The 24600-nt window shown below is 39.6% G+C and overlaps 1 protein-coding gene across 6 annotated transcripts in view; it reads left to right on the top strand.

Annotated features, from left to right (window-relative positions):
• Positions 1 to 24600, top strand: part of adam23a (ADAM metallopeptidase domain 23a) — a 106455-nt gene that overhangs the window by 12396 nt on the left and 69459 nt on the right. For 4 of the 6 annotated variants that reach the window (XM_069196382.1, XM_069196384.1, XM_069196381.1 and 1 more), the window contains exons 3-4: positions 499 to 578; positions 22405 to 22468. In XM_069196382.1, coding sequence (XP_069052483.1) covers positions 499 to 578; positions 22405 to 22468 — 144 coding nt within the window. The remainder of the gene's footprint in view (positions 1 to 498; positions 579 to 22404; positions 22469 to 24600) is intronic. The other 2 variants (XM_069196386.1, XM_069196383.1) reach the window with 1 other exon arrangement.

A 24600-nucleotide genomic window follows, 5' to 3' on the forward strand; every position in this document is an offset into this window, starting at 1 on the left:
TAGGAGAACCCAGACTCTCTGACAGAAAGTCAAAAGTTGTTACTTCACTATCTGGGTTCATGACAAGTGCTGTATTATGTCTGTCTCTTTTAATGATGATTTTATTTTTCAAATTAGTCATGTAATGTAGGAATGTAGGAACCTCTGGGAAGGCAGTGTAACAAAAAATATCTGGCAGACCTCAGAAGTGAGATTATTATCAGGAAGGTGAAGGACAGACCGCTTTTCCAAATACCGAAATTTACGGTATTTGACTGCTAAACGGGGAAACGGGGAATTTTTGTTAATATGTTGCAAAATGTTTTTTATTATCTGAGAAAAGAAACAAGAAGACCTTGTCAATATTACAAACCTTGTTAACGAGACTATAACTTATGTGGACTTAAAGTTTCGTTGATTTAAACAGTAACTTCTTTTGAATTCTTTGAAAAGGGGACTCTCTAGTCATTGTGCTGCATTGTGCAAACTTTAATAATGTTGTTGCTGTTTTTTTTTAAGCAGAATGTTCATCTGGCCCAAGCAAGTTTTCAACTTGAGGCGTTTGGCTCCAGATTCATCCTTGACCTCTCGTTAAACAAGTGAGTACTTGGCATGCTTTTCCTATTGCTACTATGAGAAAATGGGAACACAATAGTACAGTCCTAAACTAACATAATGGTTCCTTCTGGGAAGGAAAGCACACATTTTTCCACATAGATAGTGGAACATGCATTTAATTGTAAGCCGCACGACCTTGAAACCTTATCAACCTACACAAGGCTGAGTCTGGTTAGAACTTGGATGGAAGACAACAGGTTGATGATGGAAATTAGGGGGGTAAATAAATTTGTGGTGTTCGTTTCTTCAGAAAAAAATAGAATTCAAAAACTCCTAACCAGTGTCTCAATATGGTTAAACCAGTGTGAGCTGTGAAGTTGTGATCAAATATATAAAATAGGTATAAAGATCAGGCCTACCTAAAACCCACACGGAGAACCTAGGTAAAAAGACTGCTTTGTTGCCTAAGGAAGACGTTTTCATCCCAGTTTACTGTTAACTTTGTGGAAAAATTCCTGACTGTTTTTACCGGTGGCATTACAGACTGTTTCTGACATTGATGGACAATTAAAATCATAAAATTAAAAAAAAAAATATTACTTAAGCATGAAATTAACAAAAATAACCAAGGATATTTCTATGTTTCTATTTGTATATTTCAATGTTTCACTATCAATTTGGAAGACTTTAACATACTTCAGAAAGCAATTTCAGAGATAGGCTAAGCCTTTAAATCTTCAGTTCTGCTAGGCCACAAATCTCTATCAATCAGAATCACGTCTGATACCAAAATAAGCCATCCAGTTCAGTGCAGTGCAGAATCGGTGATCTTTATCAACTGAATATTTTTCCCCCCAAATAAAAAAATGAATATTAATAGAATTGCAAGATTTATCAGCTGATAGGATGACAAAGGGTAATGAAAGCAGGAGACTGTCTTAGGAAATATGCAAATCCTGCACTCTCTCCAATACAAGTTTGTTTATAGTCTAGTATTTCTCTATATATTAAATCTAGTAGTATCCAGTGAGAGTTATTATATGCACAGACTGCCAGTTACAGATCTTTCTATATCAGACAGGCTGACCAGCAGTCAGCAGAATGTACAGACTGCACAGGATGGTTATCAGTTCACAGAATCACAGAATCTCAGTGGGATTTCCTGATATAATCAACATCATTCATTTGTTACGCCACACTGCCCACCAGAGAGCCAGGAGTGGGTCAGGAGGTGTTCTGCGCCCAAGAGCAAGGGCGTTTGCCGTCCAGGGGTAGTGTCCAGCACTGTCCCGAAGGGACTCTGCTTCACTGAGCCAAGAGCAGGATGGGAAACCAGGGACAGGCACAGGGCAGGGCTGGTGGGTCTGGAACTGGTCCTGGCGCTCCAGGTTCAGGAGGGTGGGGGGGGAGGTCTCCTCCAGAGACCCATCCAAGTGCGCTTGCAGGGTGAACCAGGAAGGGGTGCCAGGAACCGGGCCGAACGATATGCCTAGTGAAGTCCAAGTCAGGGGCAGGACAGGGGCAGGACAGGGACAGGACAAGGGCAGGTCAAAGGCAGGACAAGGGTAGGACAGGACAGGGGCAGGACACGGGCAGGAGCAGGTCAAGGGCAGGTCAAGGGCAGGATAGGGGTAGGACAAGGGCAGGTCAAGGCAGGACAGGGTCGGACAGGATAAGACAGGATAAGACAGGGCAGGGCAGGACAGGGCAGAGCAGGACAGGGGCAGGAAAGGACAGGACAAGGGCAGGGGCAGGTCAAGGGCAGGAAAGGGCAGGGCAGGGGCAGGGGCAGGGCAGGGGCAGGGCAGGGGCAGGGCAGGGGCAGGAAGGCTGGCCGGATGAAGCAGAGTCCAAAGGATACAAAGGATTTATTTAGGATCAAAAGATAAATAAGGCTAAAGTACATAATGTCAGCATTTATTTCTGGATATTCTTGTGCATACAGTACATTGTAAACATGCTAGAATGTTTCTGGGTCAATTGCGGGCAGAAGGTACAGACTAGTTATGGTACTATCTGGAGATCATCGCTAGGTCTGAGGTTGATTACAATGAAAAAAACTTGCGGAACAAAGTTGGAGACACGCCGAACTTGTGCTTAGTACGATGCAAAGGGCTGAGCTTTGTTGTTCTAATTAGTACGAACTGCAGAGAGGAGGTGGGGTGGTTTATTGAAGCAATTTTAATGATATATTACCAGAATTTTATAAACAATGGATGCATAAATTAATTATGTAATGACAATAGTATTGCCACCATATTTGGAAACATTCTAACATGATCCAGTGTTCCGCTTAGTACACTACTAAATTATCAAGAGGTGAAGAGGTGGTTTAAGTCATATGAAGAGGTGGTTTAAGTCAGTCTCCTAATTTAGTAACCTCTAGAGCGCAGAACCTGGTACTTTGGGTTCGTTGCGGTCAAGCTCAGGTTCAGTATAGAACTGCAGACTAAGGTGCACAAGTTTAGCACAGGGCTGCATGCTAACCATGGGCTGAATTGCAGTTAGTATGCTGCTTTTAGTCTGTTGCAGTTGATCCTTTGTGTTTGATCTCAAATTTTAGGTCAGTATAAGTATTGGGACAAATTAAAGTAAATTAAACTAGTGTAAAGTTAGTATTTGGTTGCATATCCCTCTCATGTAATGAGTGCTCATCAGAATGAATCCCTTAGAAGTCATCCCTTAATAATAATAATAATAATAATAATAATAATAATAGCAATTTTGGGTAAACATTTCCAAATACTCTATTGGAGCACAGAGTTTTGAAATAGTAATGCTTTAGAACCATAGTACAATAAAAGAAACACATTTTCAGCACAATTTACAATGAACAGGTTAGATATTAGATGCATGTATTAGTGTTGAGAGGGAAGAGTGTCGTAATAAAACATTTTTTAAGCACATCTGTCTAGGTACATATATATTAATCCCTCTTTATTACTTATTAAATAATTAGGGAATAGCTGAAGGGGTGATTACTTAAAGAAAAACTAAAAAAAATATCTGAGATGTGTTTCATTGGAGTGAATTGACTGACACGTAGTCAGGGGTTTAGAATTCACTATGAATTTTGTGGAGTCGTGTGTTTAAGAACTGATTGGAAGGAAGACAGAGAATTTCTGTTGTTGTGATTACTGTTTTAAATTGACACTCCTCACTGCTGTTAGTCAAAGTGCTAGTGACTTATTTTTCCTATCCACTGAAGTCGTGACGAATTGTCAATGTTCAGGCTTTGTGTTTGCACGTTGTAGATAATACATTTCATGACTTTGAAAGGGCTAAGCTTAAGTGGATGCTACCACTTCATCAGGAAATCCTGTGCAATGACCCGTAGTTCTGATACTTCTGAGAGCTGGGTGGTTCTGTATAATTAATCTTGGGTTCATTCAAAAAAACTTACTAGTTAAATGTCAGCTTTTAGGACATCTATCAAAAAACATCAGGGAAGCAAACCAAGACAAACCCTGGTACTTTTATGCAGATCCTTCTATGATAAATATCAATGAATATCAGCTCTCCTCTTTGGCTAATGAATACATTTTAGGACAGACTACAAGTTTAGCTTTGTTGAAAGCTTTTATTTTGGTTAATATTTTCAGTGCATATTAAATGGGGCCAATCTTACTCTTAGGTTGAATTTGATCAATTATCAAAATAGACCTTTTATTGTAGCGGTCAGATATCTGAAGCAATGTATCTTGAAATAACCACCAAGAAGAAAAAATAAAATGATTTTGAGGTGAATATTTAAAAACTTTGATGGAGAGATAGAAAGAACGGGCTTCTTAACCGCATTAAATATATTATGGAAAATATATAAAATTTGTTTCAAATTAATCAGGGAAAAATGTTCTATTCATCTTGACCTTTTCTCTAGATAGAATAGTTAATTACTGTATACTGTATATGTTTAATATACATCTAAACTGACCCCATTATTATCCATAACTCTAAATTAAACATTACCTAGTCTTAATCTTAACTGAAGTCCTAACCTTAACCTGAAATGTACTAACAACTGTTTTTGGAATTTCAAAAGCTGCAAATACAGCAATAGCAAAGGTCACAACGGATCACTGTAGATATTGGATTGATGATGGAGTAGAATTTAAATAAGCCACATCATGCTAAAATTGTACAAAGCATTAGTCAGAACTCAGAACACGTGGTGATTACACTGCACTACAATGAATTTTGTTCTGCTGATCTTGGAAAAGAAAAGCAACAATACTATGTTTTGGTTTGAAGAGAATGCCAGAACGCAGAAGCTGGAATAAATTATCTTGGACCACAGGGGATTGTACTGTATGGAGACTTGATTCAGGAATTGAAATTTCTGAAAGCAATCAACCAAGTTAATGCAGGAGACACCTTCAAGTAGAGTGACTATATGTATATAGTTCATATATACTGTACTGTATAATTATAATAATGATTATTGTAAATAAATTATAAATAAATGAATATTATAAATCACTTTTCATTCCTTTTTTATTGTAAATAACAGTGGAAGCACTCTGTGACACCTGTGAGGAGTGCTATTACAAAAATAAAACTGAATTAAATTGCAAAGGATCATAGAAGGGGACTTACTGCACATCAGAGTGGTGGCTCTGTGGCTAAGGATCTGGACCTGTGGCTGGAAGGTTGCCGGTTCATATCCCGTGGCCAACAGAGGAATCCTACCCCATTGAGCAAGGCCCTTAACCCCAACTGCTCCAGGGGTGCTGTATAAATGGCTGACCCTGCACTCTGACCCCAAGCTTTTCTCTCCCTGTCTGTGTGTCTCATGTAGAACGAGTTGGGGTATGTGAAAAGACAAATTCCTAATGCAAGAAATTGTATATGGCCAATAAAGTGATCTTATCTTGCACCAGCACCCCCACTAGACAGCAGATCATTGTGTTAGCATCTCCTCTAAACAGCAGATCATTGGGCCAGCATCCCCACTAGCCAGCAAATCATTGGGCCAGCATCCTCACCATTAATCAGATCATTGCGCCAGCATCCCCACTAGCCAACAGATCACTTTGCCAGCATTCGTATTATGCAGCAGATCATTGTGTCAGCATCCCCACTATACTGCAGATCATTGCACCATACCTAGTACATACAGTAGCAGATCAAGTAGGAGAAGTGATAAATGGCTTCACCAAGTGAATGTAAAGAGAAAATTAAATTTAGGATCCAAAAATAAAACCGGAGACAGTGTTTTGCACAGAGGGGTATATTAGTCTACAGCCAGCATTTTTTTTTCCACCTGATTGAAGGTCAGGTGATTTAAGTCATACAGTAGCTCCCAAAGTACTTAAATCCTTACGCTGCTAGGAGCCTACATGCCCCCCTTTCATGTAACCTGAACACCTTTTTCATGTTCTCATGTTCTTTTAATGGAATTGTTGACTAATTCTACAGAAGGTACGGATGCAAAGTGAGAATATCAATTCTAACCTTTACAGAGAACAAACAAAAATGTACTTTTCCGTCTTCCTCATAGAGCTGCAGAAATAAACAGCTCAGCAATAAGCCTAAAGAAATAGGCAGCACTCCCAGAAAATGACATTTATTGAATATGTTGTAACAGACAAATACGTTCTGGATCCCGAGATGAAGTTTAAACAGATGAGTTTTATTGCATGCAAGGAACAATAAGACCGAAGTATTGTTCCAAATACAGGTACAAAACATCTGCTTTATATAGCACATTTCAGCTGCTTCTGACCTAGTTCGTTTCCATGCTAATGGGGAGAGGTCACGGTGTTCGGACAGTTCCCAGACTTTGACCACTTTTAATGGTCAGTTTTAGGTTTCCTTCCTTGGGGGGGTTTCTAGCTGGCACCTGGAATCCTTATCCGCTATCCCCCTTTGCTACCATAACTCTAAGCCTGGAATGTCTTCTGTCACAAGAAGTCCAGTCCTTGTGCAGAAAGGAATCAGTTAATCCCTTCTTCACATCTTATATCTTCCTTCAAATATAATAAATTAAATCATTCAATTTGACTATGAAGCACCTATTTAGGCTGTAGAGGTATATAATGGTTAAGTGGTTTGAGAAACACATTTGTCGGGTTTCCTAGTTCCGTACAGCAAAAGTAACTTTCCTCAGGCTTTTAGAAATGTAGATTTTCATAATTTTATAAGGTTGAAATAATCGTAGTTTTAACTTTATCTTGAAGTATACCAATTAAAAGGAATGTTTGGATACATGCCGCGTGAATGATACAAAGAAGTTTGGATGATAAATGATGTTCTTAAAAAAGCAACATTTCTACTTTATATTATTTTAGCTTGTTCCATTTGATACCAGAATTACAGGAGAATGATCTGTTTTTGTGATGTTTTCAGTGCGTTGAAAGGTGATGCAGATTTCTTTCTTGATCTTGTAGTTTTTATATGCCATGAATATAAATAACTTTATAACACTAAGATCTGCTTTATAACACTAGGAAAATAATAATGATTAGAATCAAGAGGTGACCATTTGGCTCATTCAGTCTGTAGTAGTTAAATGATCTGAGAAGCTCATCTAGGACATTTTTGGAAGAAGCCAGTGTGTCATTTTCCAGGTCATGGTTGAGCTGCTTGTTCCAGACCCCCACAGTACAATGATGATTTTTTTTTGCAATAATAATAAAACAGAGAAATTTTATCGATGAGAGTTTGGTTTTGAGGGACCCCAGCCTGACTCAGGGATGAGATAGAATGAACCGAGAAAGCCCCACACACACTAATGTAGAATACCAATAACTTCAGGCTGCAGAACGTCACAAATATTGAGCATACAATATGATTGATTCAATAAAGGAAACATGGGAAAGTGGAGGAAATGATTGATATTCCATGTGTACAAGTAACTTCTCTGTGATGGAGACCGCAATTTACTAATCAAGTCAATATTTTGGCTTTTTCTGCCTAGTTTTGGATGATAAAAGTGTATAGAATACAGAACATTTATTGATAGGATCACCTTAACTTACCTGATCTGATGAATGAGACCAGTCTATATTGATATAGACTGACTTATCATCAGTCGGATCCACAAAGGATTGAGTAGACCTGCTTATAAGATAGATATTGTACATTAATGCTGAGGTGTTGATGTGGCAGAGGGCCATGCGGCACAGACAGTGAGTTTCTGGAGCTACATTTAACCCAGTGCGGATGCCAGCAGGTGGTTACGGGGCTGAAGAATAGATGTCTGTCATCTAAACACTGGGGAGAGACGTCTGGAAGGAAAACAGACACAGATTGCGACTATCATTACTAGCAAGAGCCTGAGAAGCAGAAGCTTGGAAGTAGGGCATGTGTCGTACAGTAGGTTGAATGAATTTGGATTTGAGCAATAAGGTACAGCCTTGCTTGAGTGAACCAGTCAAAATATTCTGATCATAAGCAATGGGCTAATTGGTTTGCATGAAAATTCGTTTTCTGTTTATAGGCTGACGGGGGCTTTCTGCTTTTGTGCTGGGTGACTATGTTTAGAATCTTTCCTTCTTGTTTGATGGTTTTGAGATTGACAGTGATGATTCCCTACCTGTTGGCCTAACTCCATCTTCACCTTCAGCATTGCAGCCCTTTTAGAATTTGACTTGTTTTCCTTGCCATGAGCTCTATAGAGCACATGGCTTCCAGTTTTTAGTCACATAGATTTTATCACCATTTTAAGCTTTATGTATTATAGTTTCCCTTATCAAAGAGAGGGATGCCCAGATTGCTTTTGACCAAAAATATTGGTGGTGGATCCTTTGGTGATCAGGTTTCTTACTATATATCTGAATTTCCCTTAACTCAGGATAAAATCCTATTTGCTTATTTAAGTTGGGTCTCTGCCTATAAAGTGCCTTAAGCAAAAGCATTTCTATAAATCTCTATTGAGGGTAGTATCACCGCAAACTGGAGTTTCCAAATGGTCCCAGCTCTTACAGTGATAACTGAGAAGTACAGTATATGGAAATGGATTCTCTGGCACCTGGGAACTCAACCCCACAAGGAAAATAGGGAGTAAATGAGAGAAGAGGATTTCATTATCAGAGGTCCAGACAGTTATGTTCTCGGATTGTCGGTTTCCTGTCTGGTTCCTGGGTTAGAGCTCCTACTTGAAAGAGTACACAGAGTAACAGAAAAGGCAAGCTCAGTTCAGCCTTTTTACCGCAGTGTTGTATCAAGTTCAAAAGGAAAGTAGCAAGACAGGTGGTTTCTAAATGCTTGCCTTTAAAATTTACCTGTTCCACCAAAAATGGGCAATGGTTTAAGAAAATTGTTGAGGTAACTTATTTCTTGCTAGCTTCTAAACTGTATTCTTTTTCATCCATCATAAGAAAATGCCAGAAATTCCCATTGACTTGAAGTACTTTTCAGTGATGCGATTTGGCAACACTTATTTTGCTCTTCGGTGTTGAGCTGTTGATTTTGAATAGTTTTTCTATTCTTTGTCAGTTTAGCAGCTGTTTCTTCTTCATACGAAGACTTCACCACTTGGCGTTTTATGGATGCAGGAAATGACTTGACCAATACACTGTAGGTGTACAGTGCAGTGCTTTTTTTTTTTAATTGGAGAAATCCACGGAAGAAATGCAGTCCCATCCCCTTTCCCTGACTCCTGGCCCTTCCTGAGCTTCATCCTCCATGAGAAAGACTTGGGCTGCTCCTGCATTCACACAGCACCGACTCCACCTGGTGAGAATCCCTAGGTGAACCAGGACAGATCCAGGTTAGATCAGATCAATGCAGGGGACTAGGACACACCCACTCCCTCTTACAGTGCACATCTGCTATCATCTGTCCTACACTAACCCCAATGGAATAATAATAAGGTAGAATAAACAGAAATAAAAATACTATCCTACTCATAATATCCTTACACTTACATACTCACACACACTCCACTCAAAGCGCTTTACAGATAATGGGGACTCCCCTCCACCACCACCAATGTGTAGCCCCACCTGGATGATGTGACAGTGCGCTGAACAGCATCAGTACACTCACCACACACCAGCTATCAGTGGGGAGGAGAACAGAGTGATGAAGCCAGAGATGGGGATTATTAGGAGGCCATGATTGGTAAAGGCCAGGGGGAAGTTTGGCCAGGACACCAGGGTTACACCCCTACTTTTTTCGAGAAACACCCTGGAATTTTTAATGACCACTGAGCCACGACCTCGGTTTTAAGTCTCATCGAAAGGGCGGCACCTTTTTACAGTATAGTGTTCCCATCACTATACTGAAGTGCACTCCCTATTGATCACACTAACACCATTTTCCAGCAACAACCTTAGTTTTTCCCAGGAGGTCTGCCATCCAGGTACTGACCAGGCTCACACCTGCTGAGCTTCAGTGAGTTGCCAGTTGTGAGTTGCATATGCTCGCAGAATACACGCAACCTCTCCCAGGATGGCCACACATACAGTATACTGTCATTCAAATACAAATAGCTTGTGCCTGGAGATGAGACAAACAGTCGGGCCTTGGACACTTGGAGATTTATTTTTCTCTCCTCTGTGCTACTTTGCATCTACAGTACTTACACTAATTTCCTTTTGACTTATTTTATTGTACAACCCTGTCCGTCGAGACACTCTGTGACAACCTCATATAAAGGACGCTGTGCCAACAACAAAAAAAATGAAAATGTTTTAGAAGGAGATTTATAAAGCAGATTTTATCAGTATTGATCAAAACTTGAATATTATAGCCTGCTTTATAATTAGAAAGAGCATCTCTGAAGCAGTAACTTAAGAGTCAACTGTTTAAGTGCATAGATAATTCTATTGCATTAAATATGAATTTCCATACTTTGAGATGAATTATTGTAAATGAATCAAGGAATGGTTGCAAAACTCTTAAAAGCAGTAGTAAAAGAAAACAGAAAATGTTGTCAAATGTTTGTAAACAAGCAATAGTTGCTTTGATAGACCAACATAGTTTAACAATGCAAGTCTTTTTGATTGCACTTTTAAAATCTTTAGTTTTAAAGAATAGCTTATTATGGTGGAGACCCACACCTCTCAGGTTTCATTGCTGGTAAGCTTTTTACTTAAATCCTTAATTGATTGAACAAGCTGCTTGGTTTGAGCCTTCGCAAGATACTTTCTTCTCCAAGGTCAGAAAACTTTCAGTTCCGTAAGAAACACAGAGTAGAGGCAAATGTTTAAATTTACAAACTGAAAAAAAAAACATCTCAAATTGAAAATACTATGAAGGCTTTTAAAGGTGTAGTAATTTAAATTCGTCTTCAGATGGACCAAAATCCAGCAAGTGTTTGGACTTGAATTGGGACCCCCTAACTTCTTGTATGATAAAGTCTCATATTAGAAATCCTGAAAAGCATGAAAAAGGCATGAAGAAGGGCAGTGAAATGATCTGTGATTGGAACTGTAATAGAAAAGCTAATTTTGTGCCATTTTACTAGAATTTTCCTTTTGTTTTTCAGTGATGCTAAATTGGCATACACAGCAAGCCATTTTGAGAGCTAAAAATAGGACCAAGAGGTTTCAGTTTTTTTAGTGATATCTAGAAACAATGCAGTAGAGTTCTAAACAGATTCATTTTCTCTGGCTTTGTCCCAAACTGATGCTATGAGCTTTTCACAGGAAACATGACCTGTTACTAGATACATTTAACAAATTAGAGATACATTTCCCCACATTTCCAATTCAGAAATAGATTTTTTTTAAGTACATGAAACAGAAGAAGACATTGAGGATATTGAAAGTTGCACAGCAATATACTGTACTGTAAGTGAGGTCTACAATAAGATCCAGCTGTTTTTTTACATAATATATACGGATTGGATTACATTGCCAAAATGTGTGATTATGGTGTCTGATACTTTAAAAAAAATTGTTGATGCGGATCATTTTCCAGAACATGAGGTAAAGGCAGTTTACAAGACTATATAGTCTTATATACTATAATATTCTAAACTATAGTTTTCTTATTCCACTTAGGTAAAGAAAATCTTGTTCATAAGTAATAATTGATTTATATATTGGAAATGTTGTATTATATCACAAGTTTTGTTCTATTTCTGAAATTTCTAGCAGTTTATCAAATAGGGCAGTAGGTTGTAACAAAGCTGAATGGATTTTAATTTTGTCGTTCAGTGCTTCTAGTTGAAATCATCTGGCAGAGCGTGTTTCTCTTTCACATTCTTAAAATCGCATAGGTGTACTTCGCTAATTGAAGTCTTTCTGGCGCTTGTACCTGTAGTACAAAAGCCTATTACGTTGATCACCATCGATTTTTTGGGGGGCCTGGGCAAGGTGGCTTCCTGAGTCCATTTCAATAAAAGTGAAATAAATTACGAATAAAGCTGATTGAGATCTGGCTACATGCAAAGTGCTGGGTTAAGGAGTCTCTTGGCTCAAGAGAGGAGCCAAGAGCCTTAGTCCTTGTTTAGGTTAATTAAGAGAGACGTGTACTGAATCTGTACATATGTTATTAACATTTAAATCGCAAGAAAACGTTTTAAAATTAATCTGTCTTGTAAGAACATTAGAAAGGATACAGAGGCTCACTTAGTTCATTTGGTTGCTAGTACCTAATTCATCTGAGGGTCTCATCCAGCTGTTTCTTGACACAAGCCAAAATAGCATATGAACAACATGGCTACAAAATCTAAATCTATAATTATTGTTTGCAAAGAGTGATAATTTTGAAAGTATTAAGAAAAAAGAATAATCTTATCTGTGTAGTGTTTTCTCTTCCATGTGTACCATTATGTTTTACAAACCATCCTTAGTGTCTGATATACTGTTCATGGTCTAATACAGAGTGATACAGTTTTATAAGTAAGATGGAATTTGTCATTTCCAACGGACTGAAACGTAGAATGTATTTCATGTAATAGCCAAATGTTTCATGTTTTTTTCCAAAAGCATCTTAAATATTAGTCATTTTAGCAGGAGGGTTAATACCTCTTTAATATCCAGGTATGAACTGAATGGGTTGTGACATAGATTAAACAGGCAGAGTAGGAAAAATATTGCTAAAATGACCAATGAAAGAAGTATTTTGATGGCTTGCGCTCGTTGCTTGCCGGGTAGGCTCTGTATGGTATAAAGCTGTTTGGCAAATGACATGACTATACTGTGTAAAGGCACCATCCTTTGGATGAGACTTACAACTGAGGTCCTGACTCTCTGTGGTCATTAAAAATCCCATGGTGTTTATCAAAAAGAGATGGGATGTTATCCTGGCGTCCTGGACAGTTTTCCCATTGGCCTTTACCAATCATGACCTCCTAATAATCCCCATCTATGAACTGGCTTCATCACTCTGTTCTCCTCCCTACTGATAGCTGTTGTGTGGTGAGCGTTCTGGCACACTATGGCTGCCATCACATCATCCGGGTGGATGCTGCACATTGGTGGTGGTGGAGGGGAGTCCCCATTACCTGTAAAGTGTGTTGAGTGGAGTGTCCAGAAAAGCGCTATATACTTTAAGTGTAAGCAATAATAATAATAATAATAATAATAATAATAATAATAATAATAATAATAATAATTATTGTATCCGGAATATAACAACATTTTTTATATTTCTCCAAAATCAACTTTTCTCCGTGCTCCGATACTGTATATGTCGGTGAGGTAGAATTCAGGCTTCATGCTTGTCTGTCAGACTACTGCAGGTCTTCTCTCCTGTGTCATTGTGCCTCAAGATGTGGGGATGGTCAGTGTTATACACTCTTATCAGAGTGTACTGAACTCTCTAGAGCTGTACACAGACGTCTGTTGGGTTACTGGACACAGGATACTAGGTGACCTTGAGATGACCTTTCTGCAAAGGCCAATTTACGTGTGTGCTCAAGAAGAGACATTGTTGTCACAGATTATCATAAATTTTGTTTGAAAATTGTCATCATAAAAAAAAATGCTGAATGAAGTGTTAGCACCTTGGAGTGTGTAGCTATTTAGTGTCTAGTCTGTTGCTATTTACAGTAGTGTGACGCAACATAAACTGTAAAAAAGTGTCTCAAGGGGGAAAAATAAGCATTTTTAGACAATGTATTTTCCTTAGATTATGTAACAGGGTTGACTGCAGTGAAACATATACAGTACCTGAATCTATGAAAGAGTCTTGGAAGTGTGACTCAGGAACACTTTGCACATGAAAACTCCACTTCAGCACACATGGAACACACCTGTGATCTTAACAACACATGTTAAACTGTATGTAAGTATGTAAGTACCCAGTACAAAGTATTGCAGTAGCTAACCTGTCACATTGACCCATTAAATTGAATTGACTCATTGTCCAGCATCTCTCCTTATTAACATAATTTATTTCTCTGCATATATTCATAAATTTAAAAGTTTAAATGTAAACATGAACTACCTTAAGTTTTGCATAACAAGAAAGGTTGATCGGGATTAAGTATTATCTTGAGGAGAAAACTGTGTTTTTGAATAGGTAAGAAAATCTAAATGAAAGAGTAAAATAATATACAATGTCCAAGGCCTCTGCATAGCAGTGCACTTACAAAGTCCATCGCATTAGAAAAATAACTGCATTAAGAAGTTATATAAACAAGGAGGCAACCCCTAAAATGGATGATATACTGTAGTTACTTTTACAGTATTGTTTTTGCAATGGCTAACAGATCCCAGTCCTACGTTGATTCTGGTGCCTATAGTTTTGTTTTTGAGTGTAACTTGTTCAGGTTGTCTCTTCAGAACACAGGCCTTGTTCACATGAAGCAGTGGCCGATCATAAGCGAGATAAAGCTAACTCAGGAATATAAAAACCCAATGTTCTGAATCTACATGTCTGGACGTGACGTGACTGCAGAGCCTTTGAAAAATTGCTAGAGCCTCATTAACATTCAGTAAGCAGGATCTCTGGAATGTGACCTGTGAAACACAATTATATGTGTTTAATGGGCATTTTGAGGTCATACTCAAACTCCTCTGTAAGTCATTGATTCCTTTGGCTCCAGTGCGACTTTCAAGACTGAAATACCATCTTTGTGGGCCTCTCATTCATTGATTAGAAATCCCAGTTTCCTTCATTAATTTACTGTTACTGATACTGTGATTGTTATTATCCACCTAGATATTAAGTATTTTTAAGTAGGCTGAATTGTCATTCTTTTATACTTACTACGATGATTTTTGTGAATTCACTGGTACTAAATGGCTATTTTATATAACGTTGCCATAATAACATTGTCTAACATTTCCTAAATATTGACTTTTGAGAAAAGCGAAACTGAAAATTAAATTCTTCTCACGTTTTGCATAGAAAACCTGGTAATCTTGGCAAAAAGGGCTTCAGGACACATTTCCCAATGTGCAAAAAAGATGCTACAGAGCATTTATAGAGTGTCATGTTGAGAAATGAAAGCTACATCAGGTAAAGAATAGTGTAAGTTGAATTTGGGGATTTGATCTCTTCAGAAGAGAACGAGAGGGAGAGGGGTAGAGTAAAAGAAAGGTTTTACTCAAAGAAATTGGCATATTTCATTGCGTTACTGTTTTGGATAAGAATGAATGGTTAATAAATTAACAGCTGGTTTTAATTAATTTTCATTGTACATGTATAAATAACAAACTGTACCTCCATTGAACACCGCCTGGCTTACCAGAGTATTCTGCTGCTTTTCACTAGGTGTAACAGCCAACACATTGAAATGTCGTCTGGTCATTTGCCTGATTGACTTTTTTGTTCTTTTAGTCTTGGTTTTTACAGGCACAAAAATAGTTTTAGTTTAATAATACCTGTAAGCCACCACCTACAACCTCAAACCTCAAACACTGTGTTATGAGCATGAGCCAAATAGCTTAGCTTTAGATTATGTTTACATCCTGTGTAGCAAAAGCCAACCACAAAATGGGTAATACTATACTCTCCCCCACTCGTCACTAGCGTGAGTGTCATAGCAACCTTCCTCCTGCCACTTGCAGTCTGCAACGTGCTACCCAGCCATGAAAATTTGAATTGCGGTGTTTTAGCAGACCGTAACTATAACCATAAGTGTCAACAGGAAACCATAAGTCCATTGATTGTGTTTAACCAAGAACCTCACACCCATTCCCAGGTGACAAAGACAATAACACCTTGAAGCGACACCTTCATTGTTACTGAGAGTAGCCCAATTTTTTTCATCACGGCTCATACCGTAGTAAAAGCTCGTTGATTGCACAGGGAGAATGGGTAAGGTTGGTACTCTTCTGACCCACCCAGCCATCAAGTCATTCATTTTTGATTGTTTAAAATGTTTAAATTATGGTCGTGTCGAAATCTGGACTACTCATGGACCAAAGAAGCTGAGATACCTGATCTACAATATGACATATTCTAGACATGAAACCTGGACCACCACTGATTCAGACTCTGGTTTTTCTGTTTCCCTAGTCGTTTTCTGTGAGAAAGTAGAACCTCCTTTTCAATATTCAATTTCAATTTATTTCAAATTATTTTTTTCTTTTTGAACATACCATTGCAAACAGTGAGAGCTAAGAGCCACACATGGCACATTGAATTGTCTTCTGTTAGAGACAGTGTCCAAGGGACAAGTATAAGACTCTCCATAGAGTTTAAATGGCAGTGAAGAGGGAGGGTTGCTCTTCTGGGCAGTACCAGGTCTCTTGTGGGGGGGTGCAGTTCAAGTTCCTGTTGAAGTGTGAAAGCAATAGCCGTAAAACATACAGTAACTAACAGGTACAGCTATGTCAAATTGAGGATCTTGCAGCTCAGTAGAATAGTACAAAATCCAAACTCTATCTTTAGTGGCTTGTGACTGAACATTAGCATGTAGTCAAAGAAAGAACAGACTAAGCTGTTCAAATCTCAGAACGTAAGCAAGATGGGGTCTGGTTAGCGTTAAGTGGACCATGAGAGACCTCATAATTAAGTCAAAGTCCTGATGACATGGTCGTTAAAAGATCTTATGAAGGAGTAGAGGTGTTTACTGTGGTGTACCGGCTAAATTCCACTATAGGCTTGGAAAGTCTGGCTTTCCTGATACTCCCCCTTAATTCAAGCACTATGTGAAGCACTTTTTCTCTACTCTCTAGCTGATCGGTTGCGTAGCGGGGCTGTTGGCACATAACTAACGTCCCCATAACTAACTTCGGAATCTTATCCAAGAACTGAAAGCCCATTCCCAGATGCTGAATCCAATTAAACTCCTTTAAGTGACATCTGCACCGTAAATGCCCTGCTTATTCATATAGTCCTGAAATATGAAGAAACACACATTTATAGCAGAATGGGTTATTGAAATGGTATAATCACAGCCTCACAGGTTAGCTATGCTGTAATCACCAGAGAAATTCACCCAGTTTGCTGTGAAATGTCAGCTAAAACAAGTCTACAGTAACATTCTGCTCTTTGGAAATACAAAGGAAGCCCCCAGAACCATAAAGCAGTCACTATGGGTTTCCTGTTTTCCTGGGGTGATAAAGGAAGTAACAGGCTAAAAACATTTTGTAGTTACATTCTGCATCATGGTTTAAGGCAGAGCTCTTCAAAGACAGCTGTCGACTCCAGAGAATGTGGTAGGCTATAAAAGAATGGTAAGACATTTTAGACTACTGGTATAGTGGCAGCCAAGGCAGGAAGAGGAAACAAGTGTATCTTGCCACTAGGGGCTGTCAAAGAAGTGGCTTCGGAGGTAACCGGAAATCCCAAGGCAACAGGATATCAAGTCTGGAAAACTATCTATAGTTGTCTGCATGAATGTGGTATTTCTAGGCTTTGCTGCAAGCAAGAGGCCTCTTCTGAGGCCAAAGTACAAAAACAAGCACCTCAAACGTAACAAACATAATCTGAATGACAGCTGGAACAACGTCTTGTGGTTAGATGAAATGAAAAGATGGGCTTTTGGGACATGCTCATCAGCAATATGTGTGGTGTAAAAAGATGGAAGCTCATGCAGAGAAAATACTGTTTGTGTGGGGTAGTGGGGGTTTGTTATGTTTTTGGGTTGGTTTAGTGAACAGGTCCTGACACCCTTAGGAAAAATTAATGACCACTCGGCATGTACCAGAAAATGTTTCAGGATTTCCAGCAGGCCATTGATCCAGAACCACATCCAAATCGACAAGGGAATGGTTAACTGCACACAAATTTGACTGGCTATCTCAATTTGTACCTCAGTACAGTTGAACATTTTGATCCTAACTTGGTTCACAATGGCATAGAGCATTTCTGCATGGGGGAATGCTATTAAACATTCCCTAGGAAGTCCCAGAACCTTACAGCACTCTACATTTGGCATATTTTCAGTTAAATAGCCAGCAAGAGGAGGAATCATAGAATACTAACTACTGGGCTGAGAATAAATGTGATGTTATCTGGACATAATATTTATGGTGTTTCTCTGTGCAACACTGTTAAGGTAGCATTTTTATATTTTTAATGCCAGGATCATTATACACTCTGAAAATCTATTATTTGATCTTTAAGCCTATTTCATTGAGGGTAGGAATAGATTTGGAGGGTACTGTCAGTGTTATACAAATGCACTGAGTTACTGCTATAACAAATCATCTGAACCAGTAACTTTAAAAAAAAACAAATATGCAAGCGTAGTTTGAGCAAAACAAGTGTTTATATAAATAATAGCTCATGCCAGGCAAGATTGTTTTGCAATTGTGTGTCTACAGTAATTTTCAGGACAAAAATGTTGAAAAAATAAGTGCTGGTTACCTTATATATTTTTCTAAGTAACATAATACGTAGTTCGGTGGTATGAAAGAAATCAACAAGCCCAAATGAAAGACTGCACAAAGCAAAAAAATTTGTGCCTTTTTTACAAGACTGAAATTGTTTAGAATTCCAGACAGACCTTTGAGGCAGTTCAATAGATTAGTATCTCCAGAGCAGCTGACTAGAGAGGATTTTTGGTGTTCAGCTATCTGTCTGCAAGCTGGTGCAGTCAGAGTGTCTACAGTACATAGGGGATTTAAAGTTGTAACCTGCAGACAGACTATTCTTCCTGTGGAAAAACACTGGAAAGCACAATGCTGAATGCAGAGCTGTCTAATTTGAGAATTTATCTTTCATTCCTCTTTGAATATGTTAACTGTAAGAATTAATTTGATGAACCCACATGAGGGCGCATACCCACGTGAACCCGAGAGCGCTACACTATCTTAAAAAGGAAATGCTGATATCTGCTTCATGTTCTTTAATTGTTATAAGGCCTGTGTAAAAGATTAATGATAGTATTTGGCCTACACATCTTGTTGACCCAATGTGCCAAACTTGAAGAAGTTTTAAAAGGTCTGGAAGCGTGATTTCTTCCCAGCTGAACCTTTAATCCTCATTCTACTTGTTAAATTTCAAATTTCGGTTCTGTTAACTGACGCTAGAACACACTGGGTGAGAGGAGGTTGAGAAGGAGTAACAGAATTAGCAGACACACAGAATATGACAGTTTTGTTCACATGGCTATTCCCCAGGTGCTTCAGTATCCTCCCATCTTCCAAAGACATATGAGTTTAGGTGCCTCTAAGTTGTGTGTGCCATATAAATGGCTGATCCTGTGCTCTGACCCCAAGCTTCTCTCCCTGTCTGTGTGTCTCATGGAGAGCAAGTTGGGGTATGCGAAAAAGACAAATTCCTAATTCAAGAAATTGTAATATGCCTAATAATCTTTTTTTTCTTTTCTTTTCTAGTGTAGTTCTGGATCTGGTTTTGTGTTTCTGTGATTTTACTAGGAGTAAATGGCTTTCCAATAAGGGATGAATGGGATGGAACATTAGGTCATTAGATGTGTTTGGTGCACATATGCATGTGCTGAGAGCACAAATTTATCAGCTCTAAAAAACATCCATCCATTTTCTAACCACTTAACCACCAATTTATGGGCACAGGGGAGCTGAAGTCAAGGAAAGGGCAGCAGGCAGGGTACACCCTGGACAGGGTGCCAGTCCATTGCAAGGCGGACACACAGACACCAGGGCCAACCTACCAGCATATTTTTTGGGCTGTGGGAGGAAATGGCAGTACACCCATACAAACACAGGGAGAACATGCACACTCCACCCAGATAGCACCCCAGGAGTTGAACCCAGGGCCCCAGCACTGCCAGGCAGCAACGCTAACCACTGCGCCACTGTGCTGTTTGGTCTGAAGACACATGATTGTGTAATTGTAGAGAAATGGAGGTATGTGTTCAAGCTCAGCTGAAGCACTGGCTGTCAGATTTTCCCCTTGCCTTGCTGTTCATGCGCATGCACTATGTTCTATAAACGAATTCACATTCCCCTTTTGTGGCACTTTGAGGTATTTTTAGTGTGAAACAGTATGGCTTCTCAGCCCCTGCATTCTTTACCTAGACTGTTTTTTTTTCCCTTGAAACCTGCCTCGCTCTAGAGCTGTCCCAGTTCTATTTTTATGCACTTGCCGGTGGCGCTTCTGTGTTTGTCTTCCCTGGGGAATCACTTGGACCCCACTATATTTCTCACCATTAGAGCGCTCGAGCTCGTGCGCTCCTATCACGAGTGACTCCACGGGTCATCCCCGAAAGGGGAAAACAGAACATTAACCTTTGATAGTGTAGCGTTACAATAGCTCAGATCTAATTATGTTCATTTCTCTTTCCATTTTCAGTGCTTTCTCGGGTTGGAGCCTGGAGGGCTTAGGTAGTATTGATACATTGGCCTGCACTTCCACGTTGAGACAGATTGCATTTCTCTTCTTAAGTGAAACCGGAAAATAACTGGCTTTCAAAGCTTCATGTTTAACCTTACACTGCTTAAAGTCCCAGAAGGCAAACTACGGTTATGTCCAGCTTTACCGTGCTATAGCCAATAACACATGGAAACTGCTTTCAGTCCATTCATCAGTGGCTAACTGGTTGGAGAAAAATCTAATTAAAAAAACTTGGACCGTATATGGCTTTCAAGTCAATTTTACCTCCAGTTTCTCTGTTCAGAGTGGCTGTGGTTGGAGGGAGATGGTAGAATATTGTCATAGATTTCAACAAATATTTGTACTAGAAAGATACCAGGGGTAGATGGTCTTCCTTTTGCCTTATTGATGAACAGCAGCCACTGGAAAATGTGGCTAGATTTTGGGGGATTAGGTAGGATCCAAGTCAGACTGTGGGGATGAAATGTGTCGTTTAATATGTAACATTTCCTTGAACGTTTGTCGTGTGAGATTCAGTTCTCCTTTTAGTCAAGAAACACACTAAACTCAGATTTTTATATGACTAATTTTTCTGACTTTGGACTTGCCTTTTGACGGTATGTGGAGTACAGTATCCCATAGACTATGTACGTTTTCTAAAGGATGTTTACATCATTTGACCAAAAAAAAAAAAATCAAAGTAACATCAGTTATTTTTTACTTGGGTCCTGAAAGCACTGTGAGAACAGACAGTAAAGTCAGAAGATGACTGATGACTGAGGAGGTGGAACTAATGAAAAACCATCTTTCAATCTGTAAAACCGAGAGCCAGGCTAAATTAGCCTTCCAGCACTGAGATCTGGAGTGGGGAAAACTGCTCCCCCACTGCAGGTGACAGAGTGGAACATGACAGAAAGCTCCAGTACCAACTCCCCCGAGTCTTACACAGAGCTGCAGTCTCCTTTGCTCCTGGGCTGTTTTGTTGGGGCGGCAGTTCGATGAGGCTCAATGTGGCGGTTTATGAGCTGAACGACAGATCTACAATAACAGTACTGCTCCAATTCTGAGATGGATTGAGGAGGTGGAGCCTATCCCAGCAAGCAACCGGCACGAGGCAGGGTAAATTCTGAACAGGGTGCAAGTCCTTTCCGGGGCACACAGAAAACAACACAGACACAAGCTCACACACAGAGACGATTTTCCCAGAAGCCGATTAACCTACCAGCATGTCTTTGGACAGTGGGAGAAAAGCAGAACACCCAGAGAAAACTCTCACAAACTCTGGGAGAACATTCAAACTCCAGACAGATAGCACACCCGGTGTGGAGCTGAACCCACGGCCCCAGTGCTGCTGCTAGAGTCAGTTATGCTGACACCTGCATCACTGTGCTGCCCACAGTCATTTTAACCCACCCAAACTGGAATACCCAGTTGTGCGTTTTTCACATCTCAGCTCTCAGCTAGGACCCCTCTATGTGTGAGTGCACATAGAGGAAAATGAAGACGTGTAGACACCCTCCTCCCAGCTCTCCGCCTTCGAGCCATCTGGCTTTTAACACATCACACACTACACTGCGATGTGTTAATGGTAATGGCCCGCGTTCACGGGCCCACAACAGTAGTTCAGGGGCGACTGGAGGAAAGAAATGCCCCTCTTCTTCAGCGTTGCATACCCGCAAGAACGCGGGAAGCCCCAGAGGTCGCTGTGTCACAGCAGAGCCCTGGTTGACAATCCTCACCTTGCCCTCGGTGGTGCTCAGCCAATTATGTGCCCTTGCTTGGGGAATCCCAGTCACTGTCGGCCAGTGACGTGACCCAGGATGGGGCCTGTGATCACGGGGCTCAGCCTGCACTTCGGACGAGCCCCTTGCTAAGACTTGTAAGATGGATAAGTCAGTCGGTTCAGTGTCGGTCTGACAGTGGTTAGGCCTGGGAGTAAGCTGAGCTCTCTACTCTGTTACATACACAGAACACAGTTAGTTTTTTATCGCCTTTAGCTCTGAAAACAGGGGATATCCCTTTATGCGCAAAAATGGAGGAGTCTGAAACCAGCTACCGAGTAAAAGGGGTGAGATGGGATCACTTAACTGGATGGGCGAAGTGGTCCCTTTGCGCTTGTAAACTTACTCATGTTTCTTATCTTAACTTTAATGGCTATTTGGATGACCTTTCTTTAACTGAAAGAATTCTGGCTACTGCTTTTGTTAAAACGAGTAAAGGATGAAAGAACATAAATGTAATTTAATGTAATTTGTTGTTTTGTTTTTTTATTTCCAGCGACCTGTTATGCTCTGACTATGTGGAAATCCATTATGAAAAAAACAAGCCTGTTTTGTCAAAGGTAAGATACCCTTTAATTCTCTGGCGCAAACTACTAAGGACTTAATTCTTCAACTAGATTGTTTTTGTATGGTTGATTGTGAAAAGATGAAGGAATCACAACAAACTGACATGTGGATAACTACCACTGTAGAAATATTTGTTGGATTTTGTTAGGATGACAATAGTGTTGAAGATTCACTATTTTGAGTTTATCTGTCTGATATTGTATGAACAAAATCCATCAGAACAAATGAATAACCCATCTTCAGTTTAAACTCTGCAATATTAAAAATATCCTAGCAGCCAGCCTGTGACACAGCCATCTTTCTAAAGCACTTACTATAAATAACCACTGAGTTGTCATATTTCAAGTTCCTTTACATTGCTTTCAACATGCGTTTCAAAATGTAGTGAGGAACAGCTGTAAAACATATTCATTTTTTAGGACTGACTGGTCATACTACCACCAGAATTTGCCTGCATGTACTTTCTCTCATATAATCTCTTGTCCATCATGACCATGTTGACTCAGTTCTCTTTGCTTTTTATATTTCAGAAATATACAGTATATTGTTACGCATGTAATTTTGTTTTTAGAATGGGAGCGTTCCAGCAGTACAATCTGTGGAGTTTGCCATTGACCTATCAAAACATTTTTAGTATCAAAAGTGGCAGCAAACAGATAAATGTGATGCCCAAATCAAGAGAGCGTTGAAGAGAATTTGGAGTGAGCAGTATGTGGGCTGGATTTTTCTGGAAACGACACCTACTCATCCTACCAGAGAGCGTGTGGGTCCCGTATTGATCTTTTCTATCATCCTTGGGTGATAATTGACAACCATTGGGAAGACAATTGAGGGGCAGTCAGTTAATTGAAATAAACTTGCAGATCTATTAATGCAACACATATTGATCTGTTTGACAAATACTTTTTTTGACCAAACATATTTTTAGTTCAATATCTACATCAAGAAAGGTTAATATATTGATATTGTTTCTGTATTTCCCAGGTTTCTAGCAGTACAGGATGTTACAATGAATTAAAATGGAAAATAAAGCAATAGAAAAGAACTGTTAGAGTGTTGAGAGAACTTGTTAAACCTATAACGGTGGTAGTAGAGGTGTTTATTGCCATATGTACACGTACATTGGAATTCTTTTTTGCGCTGATCTCTCGGGACATACACAGAACAACAGGCAACACCACACAGTGCAGACAGTACATTACAGACATCATAAATAATAACAACAGGTTGTGGCACTGCTAATACATTGCTTAATACTTTTTGTAACCTAATTCAGACACCGACCCCCTCCCTTTACTGCTTAAATTCGCAAGTCTGAATGAGTTTTCATAATTGCAACTCCTCAGTCATCTGTGAAGTGTGCCTGTGAATATTATTTTCCTTAAATAAAAGCATCACCCTTGCAAAGCTCTGCAGACTCTGATTGATTGCTTACTGTATCTAATTGCTTGAAAACGATGTGAGGTTTAGAGCCAGGCATTCATTAGGATGCAGCCAAATTCGCTAATGGCTTACAAACCAAATAGAACATTTCTTACGACTTTACCCAATACAAGGTCATGGGGGGACCTATCCCGGCAAGCAATGAGTGCAAGGCAGGATATACTCTGGATGGGACGCCAGTCCATCACAGGGCACGTACAGTCCATTTTCCTGTAATTAACCAGTATATCCTTGGACTGTTGTAGAAAACCAGAGCACCCTGAGAAAACCCACATGAACATGAACCCCGGGAGAACTCCAGACAGAGAGCACCCCAGGAGTTTAACCCAGGGCCCCAGCAATGCTAACCAACAGCAGAGCCTGCGCTGTGCCTTGCAAGTTTATTCAAGACCATCGCCATGGTATCCCATTTTGTGAAATCACAAAGTGATGCCTTCACAACTTTTAAACAATACGCTGTTCCAAAGTTGAATGCTCAGTTTGAAGATTCTGAGGGTAAGGTAACTTACAGTAAACGTCAATCAAAACTAAAGAGAAAAAACCCTAAAATATGTTGATGGCCCACGTATTCAGACCTGTGAACTCAGTTACTGCCCCAGTTGCTACTGTACGTGAACATCTCTACCGACATTGCACGTCTGTTTGGTGTAGTTTTTGCCCATGTTTTTGGTAGATTTGCTCA

The sequence above is a fragment of the Lepisosteus oculatus genome, chromosome 12, assembly GCF_040954835.1.
Source record: "Lepisosteus oculatus isolate fLepOcu1 chromosome 12, fLepOcu1.hap2, whole genome shotgun sequence".
NCBI classification, from domain to species: Eukaryota; Metazoa; Chordata; class Actinopteri; order Semionotiformes; family Lepisosteidae; genus Lepisosteus; species Lepisosteus oculatus.